The 14,936-nt window shown below is 42.0% G+C and overlaps 2 protein-coding genes across 2 annotated transcripts in view; one reads left to right on the plus strand and one right to left on the minus strand.

The window, feature by feature from the left end:
- Nucleotides 1-930: 930 nt before the first annotated feature.
- Nucleotides 931-2,571, plus strand: DUSP12 (dual specificity phosphatase 12; the record flags this gene model as incomplete). Its single annotated transcript, XM_010087902.1, has 3 exons — nt 931-1,049; nt 1,646-1,832; nt 2,410-2,571. Coding segments are annotated over 3 exons (468 nt in total), but the record flags the coding sequence as incomplete, so codon positions are not given.
- Nucleotides 2,572-5,092: 2,521 nt separating this feature from the next.
- The window catches only part of ATP6V1A (ATPase, H+ transporting, lysosomal 70kDa, V1 subunit A), a 21,019-nt gene continuing 11,175 nt past the window's right edge, over nt 5,093-14,936 (minus strand). Inside the window, exons 8-15 of the mRNA XM_010087900.1 lie at nt 14,247-14,355; nt 13,321-13,443; nt 13,118-13,232; nt 11,914-11,977; nt 10,951-11,154; nt 8,947-9,041; nt 7,518-7,689; nt 5,093-5,591 (exon numbers count right to left, since the gene is read on the minus strand). Coding sequence (XP_010086202.1) covers nt 5,499-5,591; nt 7,518-7,689; nt 8,947-9,041; nt 10,951-11,154; nt 11,914-11,977; nt 13,118-13,232; nt 13,321-13,443; nt 14,247-14,355 — 975 coding nt within the window. The 3' untranslated portion in view covers nt 5,093-5,498. The remainder of the gene's footprint in view (nt 5,592-7,517; nt 7,690-8,946; nt 9,042-10,950; nt 11,155-11,913; nt 11,978-13,117; nt 13,233-13,320; nt 13,444-14,246; nt 14,356-14,936) is intronic.

Genomic DNA, 14,936 nt, shown 5'->3' on the forward strand with positions numbered 1-14,936 from the left:
CGGCGGGACCGAGCTGAGCATCGGGGCGGGGGCTTGGGGCGAAGCTTGGGGCAGTCTCCCATGGGGGGTGGTCCCTGGGGGGTCCAGTCTGTCCTGAAATGAACGCAGAAGGCCCTGTCAGAGGCGGTTGACTTTTAAAAAAAAAAGCCGAGCCTTTAGTTGGCCAGGCAAACATTTTCATCATAGTGGTTCTAGAGAATTGTAGCTCGTCAGTGGGGAAAAAAGTGTCTTTGAGATATGCCTGAGAAATGAGATCCATAGGAACTGTGCTCTTCAGCAAAATTCAAAAATGGTAAAGGTCAGTTTGATATGTCCTGTGATTTTTATGTACCTGGCTAGGCAAACTTAACATCCTCTAAAAATAAGCCAATGGAATTAAAAAAATTACAAATGCAAAACTGAGATGAAGTTTAAATCAAGGTATGAAGTAAACTTTCATACTTTAATTTGAAGAAGGTTGACTGTAGTAGATATGTGTGCATATGTGAAATTTTATAATAAAATAATAATCCATAGCTGTCTCAGTGTTGCATATTCAGCATGACAGTGCTCTCTCCATTTATGTCACTCTCCTTAGCAGTTCCCATTCATAAGCTGGCTGTATGTGCGCTAATGTACACTTTTCTGCTTGTGCGCTAGAAGATTGGCAGAACTCCTCCTGTGCCTTTACTTTCTGTTTAAGTAAGAACATAAAGCAAAATGCAACTATTTTACTGTTGCTAAGGCCAAAGTTTAGATCCCAGTTCCTGGCATTAAGTGAATCCCAATCTTGGGTGTGGTAGGATGAGGCTCTTTCATTTTCATCTTATCTAATGGTATTGGTGAGTGGCCAAACAAATGGAAAGATTCTGCATTCTGTGACTGGGGCAGAGGCGCAGTGCTCTCTTGTCCCACAGAAATCCAGCGTGTCTGTGTTGATGTGATTCACAACTTGGTACTGACCCCTCCACAGAACTTCAAGACTTGCCCCGAGAAATCTTTGCTGTTGATCCAACCAGTATGTGTTCAACTCCAAACACAGAGGTTCTCTATAGGTGCAGGAAATGCAGGTACTGAACCTTTTATATTTCTCCATTAAATGTCATTTTGAAATTGATTCAAGAGAAAAATAGCCCATGTAAATCAGGGGCACGTCATTATTGTGAGGACAGGGATGAGCTCTTCCCTAAGTTTCCATACAGTGTATGCCACAAAAAATTAGTCAAATGAAAGTACCTTATGAAATACAAATCTTTTGCTCCTTTAAGTTGTGCAGCACTTGTGCAGCCTAACCTGCCACATTCTATAGGCAGGCATAGTTCCACTGGGCTCTCTGAAGTTGCTTGCTCTGAAACCATAACTTCTAGTTTGTTTTTGACAATCAGTTTCTCTAGAAGAAACTTCTTGTAGATTTTGGGGATTTACTACATTTTTAACTACCTTTTATGGATTATTTAAAGTGAAATTGAATAATCCTGCTATTTCCTAGGTGTAGGTTTCTTCAAGTATATGAGTGCAGATTTAAAGTAGGTAGGAATTGTTTAAAAATAGATTTATATTAGAGACAGCATATAGCTGTGGGGTAGCTATTTTCTATTGTCTGTAGGTTTCCCCAGTAGAAACCCAATTATTCTACTTCTTTTTTCCACTCTGTTGTGGAGGGCAGGCGTGCTCTGTTCCGTAGTTCCAGCATTTTGTCCCACATGGAAGGAAGCGGACCGGCGGCCTTTGCCCACAAGAGGATAACGGACTCTGCTCAGCTTTGCGGTGATGGCCGTGAAAAGTGTACATCTTACTTCACCGAGCCCGTGCAGTGGATGGAGCCAGCGTTGCTTGGAGTAATGGAAGGACAGGTGAAGGGGAGCATGTGCTTCATTGTTTGGATGGTTTTTTTGTAAAGGCAGAACAAACTGTTTCTATTTCCTGATGCAAAAGCCCTCACACAAGGTCCTAGGTTTTCCAGCCTTTCTGGGGTGAATTTTGCAGCTTATGAACGGATTCTTAAATGTTAAATATCCTAAGGAAATAAGCTAGTGATCTTGCTGGACTGAGAACACTAGCCAGGGTGTTGGACAGGGGTTTATCTGCTGTTTGATTTTAGTATGAGAAGAGAGTTTATGGGACTTAAAAAAACCTGTTGTGGTCTCAGGCTGACTGAGGCTTTCTGGAGAGTGGCAAGACTGTCCTGGAACCACACCAGGTCAGAGCAGCTGCATGTCCACACCCTCCTTTCTGCCAGCACAGCTGCCTGCTTCACCCCAGCGCTATACAGCCGTGCCAGTTTAGGTTTTTTGCCTGTTTTTCAGCCCTGTGAAGTGTTGAAAAGGAAGGAGCTGGCTGAGCACGGGTTGCCACAATTTAATGTACGATAGAAGCACATTTTAGATAGACCTACATATGCATGTGCCTTAGACTGTGTTCTTCTTGCAGCTTCTGTGTCCCAAATGCATGTCGAAGCTGGGCTCCTTCAGCTGGCGGGGTGAGCAGTGTTCCTGTGGCCGCTGGGTGACTCCGGCCTTCCAGATCCACAAAAGTAGAGTGGATGAAGTCAGGATGGTGCCAGTTGGTAACTTCCAAGCTGCCAAAACCTGAACTCATCGCTTCTCTCTATGGATTTCTTAACGTCCACAGAGAACTGCTGGCTAGCACCTTTAATGTGGTGGAATTATGTGAACGTCTGCTCTACTTGAGCTTGTTGTATCTCTAATATATATATATATATATATAAAAAATAGCAACACACTTCCTTCAAAGAGGTGTTACACAGTGGTCAAATATGTACAAAAATGCCTGAATGTGATGGTTTTAGTTTATTCTCACTTCATCTGTTACTGTTTACAGAAAGTCTTGACTCTATATTTAAAATGTAATGCTAACATGTTCCTTTCAGGCTGTGGCCAGCCCTGCTCTTTATCTTCCAATGCAGAAGTTCCAGTCAGTTTGTCTGAAACACACAGCTGAGCTGTTACAAGGAATTCAGGAGGTACACAGCAGGGATATATTTTAAGGCTTAGCAAAGTGCCATAAAATGGTACAATTGTTGTATTAGCATGCGTGGCAGGTACTAGCAGTGAGAGGCAAGTTTACAGTTGTACTTTTATTGTAATAAAAGTAGTCCTAAAAATACCTACCCCACAAACATTTACTACATTACAACTCTCTCATGTAATGTCTGGGAAAGACTGAAGTAAATGAGAGAACTGAAGTAAAGTGCCCCTGCCAAATTGCTGCTTAGAGGTTTAAAGAAATCCCTAACGTGATGAAGATTTCAAGCAAGCTGTGAGCTTTCCTGATGGTATGCCGTGTACAGCACTGTGGTACAAGTTTGGTTTGACATAAGAAATAGGACAGATATGACCTACTTTAAATCCATTTTATTTTCATCAACTTAAACTTTTTAAATTTTTTTAACACAATTTCCAGCAACATACATCATGAAATATACACGATAATGTAGGTGGTAGGGTTCTGCCCATCTTTTAATTCTTCCCACAGCTATGGAGGGAAGATTTGCAGGTCACAGTGAACATCAGAATCTCAACACTGAAAACAGACACAAAACAAAAAAAGACAAAAATATATATGAAACTGTTTGAACTGGTCACACTTCAGGGCCAGGTACAGCACAATAAATATTAGAACTGCATTATCTTAGACATCTTCTGTCAAGTTTATAACATCCTCTATTTAAAGAAAAGAGATAAGAACATCTGGTTTCTAGCATGACATGATACATTGTACAGTGGTGAAGGGTACAAATGATGAGGAATCTAGCAAGGGCTTGGATGGTGACTATTCATTCACACATGCTCATTGGTAAAATAAGCAGCATACGCCAAGTTTAGTGAGCTGTAAACGTAACCATTCACTACCAGAGTATCAGCTGGAGGAGTAGTTTCTTTTGGGAGAACCAAAAATAGTTAATCCCTTTAAGCTTCAGCCAGGCCGTTCCTGACAAACAGCAATCTGATACCATAATGGAAGTGGCAGCATTTGGTCCATAGTGAAAGATCCCTTTGCATCACTACTGTTCAAAGCCAGCAGCCAGTGGAAATACTTCAGTGCAGAATTAACACTTACATAGCCATGCCACTGCCACGGGGTCACCTACAATGCTTACTCTTTCATGACCATAACAAAGCAGTAGATGGGCACGGAATGCTGCACAACAAAGCAGCACTAGATGCCACCTGACACAAATGAGAGGCAGAGACTGGAGAGGGTGCCAGCATTTTTCTCTCACTCTGCAGCAATGATAGGAGTGTCGAGCTCCTGGAGTTTGACAGAAAGGCTGCCCTATGCTAGTTCCTCATCTCATACTAGTTTTGCCAATAAACAAGCCCAAGACACAGCAGTTTCAGCCCCTTTATCGATAGAGTGCTTCCAGAGCATAGAGCAGACCAGAATCACTGGTTTCTCTTGCGCTGTAATCAAGGCAAGAGTAAATAGATTTTGTACTTGTCAACCTTCCCCCCTATCCATCCCCTGCCCCCAGAAGTGTAGCATCATACATTCCTCCTACACAAGAACTGGGGACCTTCTGTGCCACCGCCAAACAGGCCATGTGAGCACGGGTGGAGGAGGAAGGTTAAGCACGCACTTTCCTTTCCTTAGCATGACCTGGGCATTGCACTGGGAGGCAACTGCGCTGGCAGACAGAACACCACCAAGGAAGGACTGTGTTCCTGGTCTACACAGGTGGCATCACTGTAACTTGCTATGCATGTCCTGCAGTACGTGGCAGCAGTCACAAGCTTCACAAGCTAAAGCAACTGAGTGTTGTGAAATTTTATGGGGTGAGTGGGAGGCAAGAAGGTAAAATTCGGCTGGAAATTGAGCACCTATGCCTTTCATTTTAGCTGATGCCAAGTCCAACAGTCCTACCTATATTAAGTAGGAAAATAAAATTCTTTTTCTCCAGTGTATAAAAGTATACTGTCTGCTTGTACGTGCTCATCTTCTAGTCTTGAAGAGATCCAGAACTGCCATATTTCAGTACCAACAGACTCAGAAGGGACAGAGTAGTGAAGAATTTTTGGTTGTGTCAACATGTCAGAATATGGTCAAAAATTCAGTTTGAGAATAGAGAGTTTTACATCATGATAGTCACTTAGCAAAGTGCTAGATGTAAATGCCCTTACCACTGCCAGCTCAGAACATACTATGCGACTGCACTAAGATCTATACCTCCTCTACCAGTACAGCTCAACTGGGTAACGAATCTTTCACCCTGGGATGTAACAAGATTGCTGGGAGAGGCAAGGTGAAATTCTTCCCACCCTAGAAGTGTACAACAGCATTTCCTTACTCAGCCAGGCCCATTCACACATCACTCACCATTTCAGACACACAAAGCAATGCCAAACACACACTAAGAGGAATGTTTTGTAAGGACACTCTCCAAATATGAACAGGGAAAACATAGGGCTATTTATCAACTCAAGTACTGTTGCATCATTCTTGTAAGGTAGGGAAGCGGAGGAGCTGAGAGGACAAATGAGTGGTCACAGAGGTTAAGTCTAGTCTTCCAGACTGCGAAATGCATTCTGCATATCCTCAAACAGCTGAGCATAGTCCGCCTTGATTTTTGCTTCACCATCTTTCACAGGGTCCTGAAAGACAAACACAGCAAATTAACATATCTGTCAGGAAAAGCCTTGGGTGCTTAAGACAACCCTGCTTTGCCAGTGCTGTAATTTCTCAACCTCAGGATTAACATTCACTAACTGCAGAGCAGGCATTATAGCTCCATCTCCACCTCCTGTCTGTCTCACTAACAGCCACAAGGTTCAAATCTCATCCTCTTTCCACAGTAAGTGAGCAGGCAGAATGGATACTGGACAGAGAAATTTTTTTCATGAGCAGTGCTTTATTGAAAAGCCACTGATTCGGAGAGGATTCAATAATACTGAAGGTCTTAGTTAATGCTGTGTGATTCAAGAGCTGCAGTGATTAATACCAGCTTCTATCCCCAGGCCAAATGGAGTAATGATCTTTGTGACTCACAAACACTGCTGTACTTTTTGGGGTGCATCCCCTATAAGTGCAAGAGTTACTTTGACATCACTTGGAGGTCACTCAGTTCCAATTAAAATCTTACTGTGCAATCATAACAAGCTCAAAATCATTTCTGTACAGCTTCATTTTCTCAGAATACTTTTCATGAAAGACAAGGGCAAAACCACGTAACAATCAGCTTTGCTTTGAGACTGCAAGGCCTTCCCTGCAAGAAGCATGAACTGCCAGGCTGTGAATTCAATGTCTTCACCATTCCCCTCTCAGCACTACATTCCTCTGGGTCAGTGCAGCTCTTGGGAAACACAGAGGACTTCCATGTGTGGATGCACTACTTCTTCATTGTTTCTCCAAAGTACAGACTGCAGAATGCAGGACATTTAAATTCTTGCTCCTTTTAGGCGGGAATTGCCCAGGAAATATAATTTTCCTTTCATAACTATTAATGTATTAGATGGCCACCTCCACTTAACATGTATTCACCCTCTGGATTCCCCTTTTCAGCCATGCTGTCCACCACTCTACTGCATGCTAGATGTTTTCTGGTGGCTGGGGTTCGTAAAAAGTTCATTACTTCCCCTATCTCTACAGAACTAGCTCTCAAAGACGCTCATGTCCCCAACATGTATCTTGTGCTCTTGATGCTTTGAGAATATAGACCAGGGATCTGCTTACTGCAGAAACAAGCTAGTACCCTGCAGGAACAGAATACATCGGTACACCAGAACTCTTAATTTTAAATATAATTTTATCTTATGGTACTTGTTCTTGAAAGATTTCCATTATTGGCTTATAAGGAGTTACAATGGAGTAAGCATTATACTACATAGAAAATATTCCTTGTCTACTTTACCATGAGCCAGCATCACATGTTACTGCCCTACCAGTAACTGCTATGCCACCATGCTCTGGATGAGTTTTAGGAAAGCTGTACCCTAAAAAGATGGCTACTGAAGCTACCCAGTGCAGGTGCTCTGAGCTACTTGTTTTCTCTTTAGCCCATGTTGAAGTTACTCCTCCCTTCCTCTCCTCCTAGATAGCTGCCCTAGGTCCTGAAGCCAAACACAGGGCACATCACACGTTACTGCAGGAGACTAGTATTTCTTTCCTTAACTTCTATTTAAAATAGTTCGATCAACATTTCTATCATTCACTTGAGGATGCTTTTATCTGCTAATAGTCTCCTTAGAACATTTTTTACAGAATGTTATCACAACCCCATCCCCAAAAAAAACCAGGAAAGGTGCCTGTACTATTACCATTAATACATGTAACATAAAACAGACTATTGAAGGTGGGGTTGCCAAGACTCTGCAGCCAGCATCACCCAACTAGATTTCTGTACTGACCGTTCTTGTGCTCACAACCTAAAACCACTTCTTAAGGGTATTCAAAATGATTGCAAGAAGTCCCTGTTTATAGATCTTTATCTGAAGCAACTGATGACCACCTTTGAGAGACAACCTTTCAGAGGCACTGGAAGGTCACCACAAGCAGTGCAACCCAGTTCCTTACAAACATACCTTGAATTTCATGGAAGTAAGTCTGTACAGGATTTCGCTCATGTTCTCTCGGATGATAGACCACGTGATCTTATTGTCACTCTGGGCTGTGGTTTCTACAGCACGGCGTGCCATGTCATAAAATGCAATCATATTGGAAAGCATTCCCACTGTTTTATAGAAAGGGCAGAACCTGATGGAACAGAAGAGGATCTGTCAAGTGTTTTGGAACAGTTAACAGGACAAGCCTTTGCTCCTGCCTTCACAACAACTCTGTAATTCTCACCTGGAAGAGAAGAGTGCTAGCCTGCTTTACTCCAGGTATTTTTGATACACACTGTCAAAGGAGAGAGATCACCTCTAATAGGTCCCACATTTTTAAACAGGTGAATCATAGGCTAAGAGAATCACCCGGAAGTGAGGTTTCTGAAACAGCACTCAAACACTGGGCAAAACAGGAGAGAATAGGAACCATCGCTGTACAAGTCTCACATTTGAATCTAATACTTATTAGTGCCAATACTAATGAGAAAACGAAAACACCAGAGCAGCCAACAGAATTATTCCTTCCTGTTTTGTCCATCATATGGGAGTAGGCTCCCTCCAAGCAGGCTGGGATGACCTGACAGCTCTGCAAATTTCTTTGTGCATAGGGAAGGGAGTGTTTCTATGACAAGAGCACTTCATGCACAAAAAGCTCAATTTTTAATGGGTAGATGGCTGCCACAGAAGGTACCTCATTATTATTTATACACTACATCATGCTACTTCCTGTGCTTCCCTACTGCATACAAGCATACCTGCCATACTAACCTAATCAAAGGCACACACGATTACAACATTATGTACATCTAAATTTTTAGTGATGAAATATTTCAAGAACTCCTGATCTACCTGGGCTGGGGAGTGAGATGAAGTACAAAAAGATTTTTGTCAGGCTGTTAAAACACAAGGCTAGGAGAGAAAAAAAGCAAAGCAGACGGGGATAATAAGCATAGCACTAAAGAAAAGATCCAGTAAGTTTTTTTGATGGATTGAACATACTTAAGATGTATTATGCAATAGTAACTGAACACAGATACTTACAGTCCCCCATGCATTGCTAGAATAAACAGGAAGACTTTGGGTGGGGTCTGTGAAAACACAGTGGTCCTTTCCTCCTCCTTCTAAGGAGGACAAGAGGACATGCTATTGCAGAAATATTGGCTAACTGAACAATAGATGAGGGCCTGAGAAACTCAAAGGGTGCGATTGCATTCGGAAAAGGTGTGCACACACCTTGGGTAACGCAACGTGAGTACACTGTTCGATAGCCTACCTAAGCACAGTTCTTCCATTTGTTTATGGTGAGTAAAATTAAATCTCTGTACTGATTGGTTTCCAAATAAAATAGCTGTCTAAATACAGACGACACAGGACTAAGAGTGCAGAGTGGCCAGTCAGATCTCACCTGTCATATGGCGTATAACCATTCTGTTGCAAGAAGTCATCTTTTAGCAGCTTGGCAACCTCCAATGTAATTTTATCTGTTTCTGCCAAGGAAGCCTAGAAAAGTGAGGTATGGTGTTAGTTCAGTACTCAAGTCCATGAGGACATGGCATGTCCTGGCCAAGAACCATTCTCTTTCAGTAACTGTCTTCTTCCCACCCTCTTAAGATAGCTTCCAGCAGAATTCTGTCTTTTGGGTATTTCTCACTACCTGCTATAGAACAGCCAGTTTAATTGATAGCCAAATTAAGATGGGCCAAACAGTCAATAAGTCTACTTTAAGTCTATTTGATGATAAACAGTGGAAGTTTCCTTTAAGATAATGCAAAAGCCACCAGACGCAGAAAACACACATGGCTCTGCTACGAAGTACATTGAAACACCACCTTTCTACACAAAGAGGTAAATTCATTTTTATCTTGCTCAATCCTTATGTCCATGGAAGAAAAAATAGATCTCAGCATGCTACATCAATAAGTAATCTTCAGGATTTGATACCAGCCCAGCCTCCACAACTACCAATGGGCTTTCCCTGTCTGGCATTCAAGAAAAGCATTGATGACAATGCCTGTCACACTCTTCAGGACAGCCACAACCCTGCTGCACACTGCTGCTGTTGGCACCACAGGTCACTCTTCTCTACCTTCACTGTCCTTTTGCTGAAGGGGGCAGACTGAGTTTTAAGTACCCCAGCCTGCTTTCTAGATAGGAATTCTGGAGCTTCTTTCACAAGGAGACTAACAGAATTCAGAACTAAAAAGAAAAAAAAATTAATTTTCCACAATTCTCCCTTTCTAAAGTTTTGTTGCAGTTGTTAGCCCATCTCAGACTGAAAGAAACTGTTAAAGACATCATCTTTGAGAACAAGATCACCAGTTCCAGTACTTCTATCATGGGAGTAACGCCTCATTACAAGCACTACCTTATCAATAACCCTTCCACACGGAGGAACTGATTCTACCCTGCTCTGTAAACATGTTTTTATAAATAGAAAACTGTATAAGGCCCTAAGATCACATTTCCTTTTCTTTGAAGACACATCTAGAGAGGAGAGCTCTGTTAGACACATCTGGTGAAAGGCCCCATCTCAGCTGGGCTAGAACATCAATGAAGAGGGAGAGCACCAGGACCAAACTTTTTCCAAATAACTGTAGTTATTACCACACACTATCACCACCTTGTAAATCAGCATTGCTCATCTGATCTGAACATCATGGGATTAAGTTACAGTTGCATATGTGCTAGGCACCTGTCAATTATATTTACAGTGCTAAACTGAAACATAGGGTTTTCACTGGGTCCCTTTTGAGAGCTCTCAAGGGAAATTTTCCTGTCCAAGTTCAACTTTCTCTCCAAAACACTGAAGTGAATGAAGGAAATTAAAGAATGCCTGTAAAATGGAGCCATATGTCATGTCAACGATTTCCACAGAGAAACTAGGTAATTGACAGTTTTTAGAAAAGGCAGACATCACTTCTGTATCTACAGGCCAGCTTGTAAATGCCAACACCTCTGTTCTGCAGCTGTTAACATGGTTTCTAATAAATTGTAACCCTTCAGGTGACTTGAACAGCAAAGATCAGTTTGCATCATTTCTCTTCAAAGATTACTTCCCTACTGTACGTTGCAACAAGGGGCATTTCATCAGAACTAAAACACTGAAGAAAGTGAAGTTTCTTAACTCCAGCCTTGCAATCTAATTTACACAAGAAAAGTACCATCAAGACAAGGTTTATCAAATCTAAAAAAGTATTTGTCATTATAAGCCAAACACCACTTAAGACTTAAGTTAGCATAAAGCACAGCTAGAGGCAGGAGAGCGACATTTCCCAGTGACCATCTGCCTTTTTTGCACAATGCAGTATCCATCAAGTCTGGTCTAAGACAAGGTCAAAAGCCTGCACTAGAAGTAAGGGAATGGAGGACAGCTCATTGACACCACATTTCCTCACAGCTGGTTACTCACCTTCCCCACAAGCTGCACAATCTCTGCAAGGTCCTCTTCCTCCTGTAGAATCTCTTTGGCCTTTGTCCTGAGAGGGACAAACTCTGTAAAATGCTTGTCATAGTACTCGTCCAGGGCACGCGTGTATTTGCTGTAACTGATCAGCCAGTTGACAGAGGGGAAGTGCTTGCGTTGTGCCAGCTTCTTATCCAGGCCCCAGAAAACCTGTCAGAAGCCAGAAAGAACAGTGCTCCAAATCAAAAATGAACCAAAATAATTGAAGACAATAAAAAATAAAAACCCAATACAGAAAGCAAGTTCAAGCAAATGCAACATGGCAAAGGCTATCACAAATGAAAGCCTGAGAGAAAAAGCCTTCCTTATGTTAATTTAACTATAGCAGTGACTGTCAAATACACTTCTCAAAAAATTATGCATCTTTTAAGCTGAGTTCAGACTTATTCAGCTTGAGACTCCTCATGAGGGAGGAGTCAGTTGTAACAAAGACAATACTGCAGTCTGATTAAGTGAAGCCCTATTAGACATAAGTTCTTTTCCCAAAGCATGGCTGGGCAATCAGTTGCAAGACATTCTTCTCCCAGTCAGCTGCTCTGAGGACTTTTTCATGGTTTCAGTACACCTGTTAAGAGTGGTTCACTTTCCATCTCAGCGGAGAGCAGCTACATTTGAAGTGCAGCTCAAACGGCAGCAACCAGGAAGCACACACATTCCTGAGCAGGCAGTGTTGGAAGGAATTGTTACATTCATTCCCTCTTTCTACAGTGATCTCAAACATGTCAGTTCAGAGACCATCTCATAAGGTCACCTTTTACACTGTTAGAACATTTTCCTAAGCACCCTACAAAGCTGACTGTGTCAAATTAAAACTCTTACACCCCTGCCATTAGCACAAATGCACTGAAGCACAACCATTTTTGAGTCTTAACAAAGTGGACAGAAAAGCTTCAACGTTGTAGGATGTACCTGAACAATGCCCAGAGTAGCAGATGTGACAGGATCAGAGAAGTCACCACCTGGTGGAGAGACACTGAGCAGGAAGAGAAGGAAATGGTATCAGAATTGCTTTCACAGTTTAAACTGAAGGATGTAACATGATTGCAGAGTTCTGTGATCACAAAAATCAGAAAAGTCAACCGAATTTCAAGTAAGTAACAGACTGCAAGCTTCCACTGCAGAAAGTGTTTGATGCATACCCACACAGGTGTAATATCAAGGATACCGTGAAATATTGTTCTATCAGTGACTGACTGACAGTATCAAGGTATCAGTCACTTTAGCTCCAGGTATTAACTCCAGCTTGGATTATCAAACCTATCTCAACTGGAACAGATTCAGCACGTGTGCTGATAGGACACCATGCAACACAGTGCAATGATTATTTTACAGAAAAAAATCCCAATTTGAAGTTATTGCAGGTATTCACCTATAAAATAACCACATCAACTTCATTTGTGCTTGAAGCCCTAATACATGCCTTCCCAGAGAGAAAAAAAAATATCTTCCAACCTCAAAAGCACAATATGTTTGCATACATATCTTGTAGACAGCAGAACCAAGAAGAACAAAGAATGGACTCTAGGTGTTCTTGCAGATGCTAGAGGCTCTCCTGAAAATGCGTTGGGGGAAAATTCACTTTGCCCACAGTATGATATATCAATCAATATAGCCTAGAAGAACGTCTGGGGACCACACAGTTTTCACAGCCTACCACAGGCTGCGATATGCTGCTCCATGTAATTCTACTCTAAGCAAGAGAATCATAATTCATTATGCCTCCAAGCGTACACACTGCTGCTCTAACTGCCCCTTCTTTCCTGCTCTAAGCATGGTTTAACATACTCTTCAGTGACAGCTCTAATGACATTCTTCCCTGAGCCATTTGCTCCAATTGCTGCAAGCAACTGCAACTCCACACCTCAAAGAACTACCTGTCCACATTCATTCCTTCTGCCCCCATGCACAATTTGGTGGTAGTTGAGGATGAACAGAGACTAAATATCTACCTACTCATTCACGTATTTTTAGTTCTGCAGCCGCACAGAGCAACAAGGTGTTCTTTTGGTGCAAAAAAATAGGTGCTTTGACATGCAAAAACACAGAGGAAGAACTACAGCCAACGCAAAGGAAGAACTGCAGCCAACGCAAAGCAAAGAAATGCAACACTCACGCTCCAACGATGCTGACACTGCCTTCCCTTTCGGGATTTCCCAGACACTTCACTCTGCCAGCTCGCTCATAGAAAGAGGCTAGACGGGCACCAAGGTAGGCTGGATAACCACTGTCTGCAAATACCAATACACAGAAATTGAGTCAAAGGCTCAGAGTTTAAAGGATGTATTTACAAGACTAGACTGAGAAAAGAGTGCTCACCAGCTGGCATTTCAGCCAGACGCCCCGAAATTTCTCTGAGGGCCTCAGCCCACCGGGAAGTAGAGTCTGCCATCATACTGACATGGTAGCCCATATCCCGGAAATATTCAGACAGGGTGATTCCTGGAACAAAGACAACAGCATGCTGCAGGATACAGTTCAGAAAGGAATTCTATGCTTGCATGTTGTCACTATGATGCAAATAACCCAAATTATTTAAATTTATATTTTGATGGCAATAGACACTGAAAATTAATCTTTCTTCCCACAAGATCATGTCTTTGCTATCTTTTTGTTGTTGTTGTTTGTTTCTTCTCACTCTCCCCATTTTTGCTTAGTAACCGCTCTGGCTCATCTTGCACTCTTGTGTAGTTCTTTGAGGAGATACAGCATGGCAATGTCATTGATGCTACTCTTTGCCTCATTGAAGCCATGAGCAAAGCTTCTTACTGCAAAATGTCTCGTTCCCTTTCAAATTACCCAAATACAACAGTTAGAAAAGGTCATGTTTTATCTTAGACAACTTTTCATAAAAAAGAATTTTAAAAAAACCTCAAATAGGCTGCAAAGAAAGAAGACTAGGTTGCCAACTCAGAGAGTTACCCATTAAGTGGCTGTGCTTGCCAGCAAAACACTATTCATAAACAAAAGCTTACATAATTAACACATGCAGAAAAACTACATGAGAGCTGGTGCAGTAAGTTCACCTTAAAAGCACAATTTACTCAATATTCGGAAATTGTAATTATATGCAAGCAATCCAAATTCACTGAAGATACTAGGACTTCAAGCAGGCGAGGCCCAAAAGGGTTGACTTCTGAAACCAGGCAGATTTCTTGGTATTGAGCATCTCAGGAATTGAAAATACTACAGCATGATGGCTTGCTCTACACACACAGCCTTTTCCAGCCTCCTATAAATCTTACCAGTATAGATAGAGGCTTCTCTGGCAGCCACAGGCATGTTGGAGGTATTTGCTACCAGAGCTGTTCTCTTCATGATGCTTTCTACCCTGCCATCAACTTCCAATGTTAACTACAATGCAAGAGAAAAACAAAAGGTAACAGGAGCAAGTTGGTTGTGGGGTTTTTGTTTTGTTTTGGTGTGTGGGTCATTTTTTTTTTTACTGTATTACTCGCCTTATATCAGAATACTCTTCCCACAGTTACTCTACCAAGAGCAAAGACTAGATTCAAGATTTCTAGACACTATGCTGGCTTGCCTTCCATGTGCCACACAGCTTAACTCTTTAACGTACACACCTGTCGTGGGTTAAAGACTGCTTAAAGTTAACTCTGTGAGGTTTTTTTTTCTCCTTCTTCTTCATAAATAGCTAGCAAGAGGCTGTGTTTTGGATTTACGCTCAGAGGAGCTTATAAGAGAATAATGTTTTGTTCTGCTGCCAAGGTCAGCAGACGAGCAAAGAGGCACAGCCGGTTGCTAGCATAGGATTTGCCCTTATGTTAAGACAAACTCAGAATAGCCAATGATTTATTCCATAACATGCATGTCATGTCCGATATATAGGTAAGAACACCCGGAAGAGTGTTCTCTTTTGCCTCCGCTCCGCTTTTTTGGTGCTCTCTCCTGGCTCGGCATCGCTCTTCCAAGGCCTT

This window comes from Pterocles gutturalis, unplaced genomic scaffold, assembly GCF_000699245.1.
Source record: "Pterocles gutturalis isolate BGI_N339 unplaced genomic scaffold, ASM69924v1 scaffold37816, whole genome shotgun sequence".
NCBI classification, from domain to species: Eukaryota; Metazoa; Chordata; class Aves; order Pterocliformes; family Pteroclidae; genus Pterocles; species Pterocles gutturalis.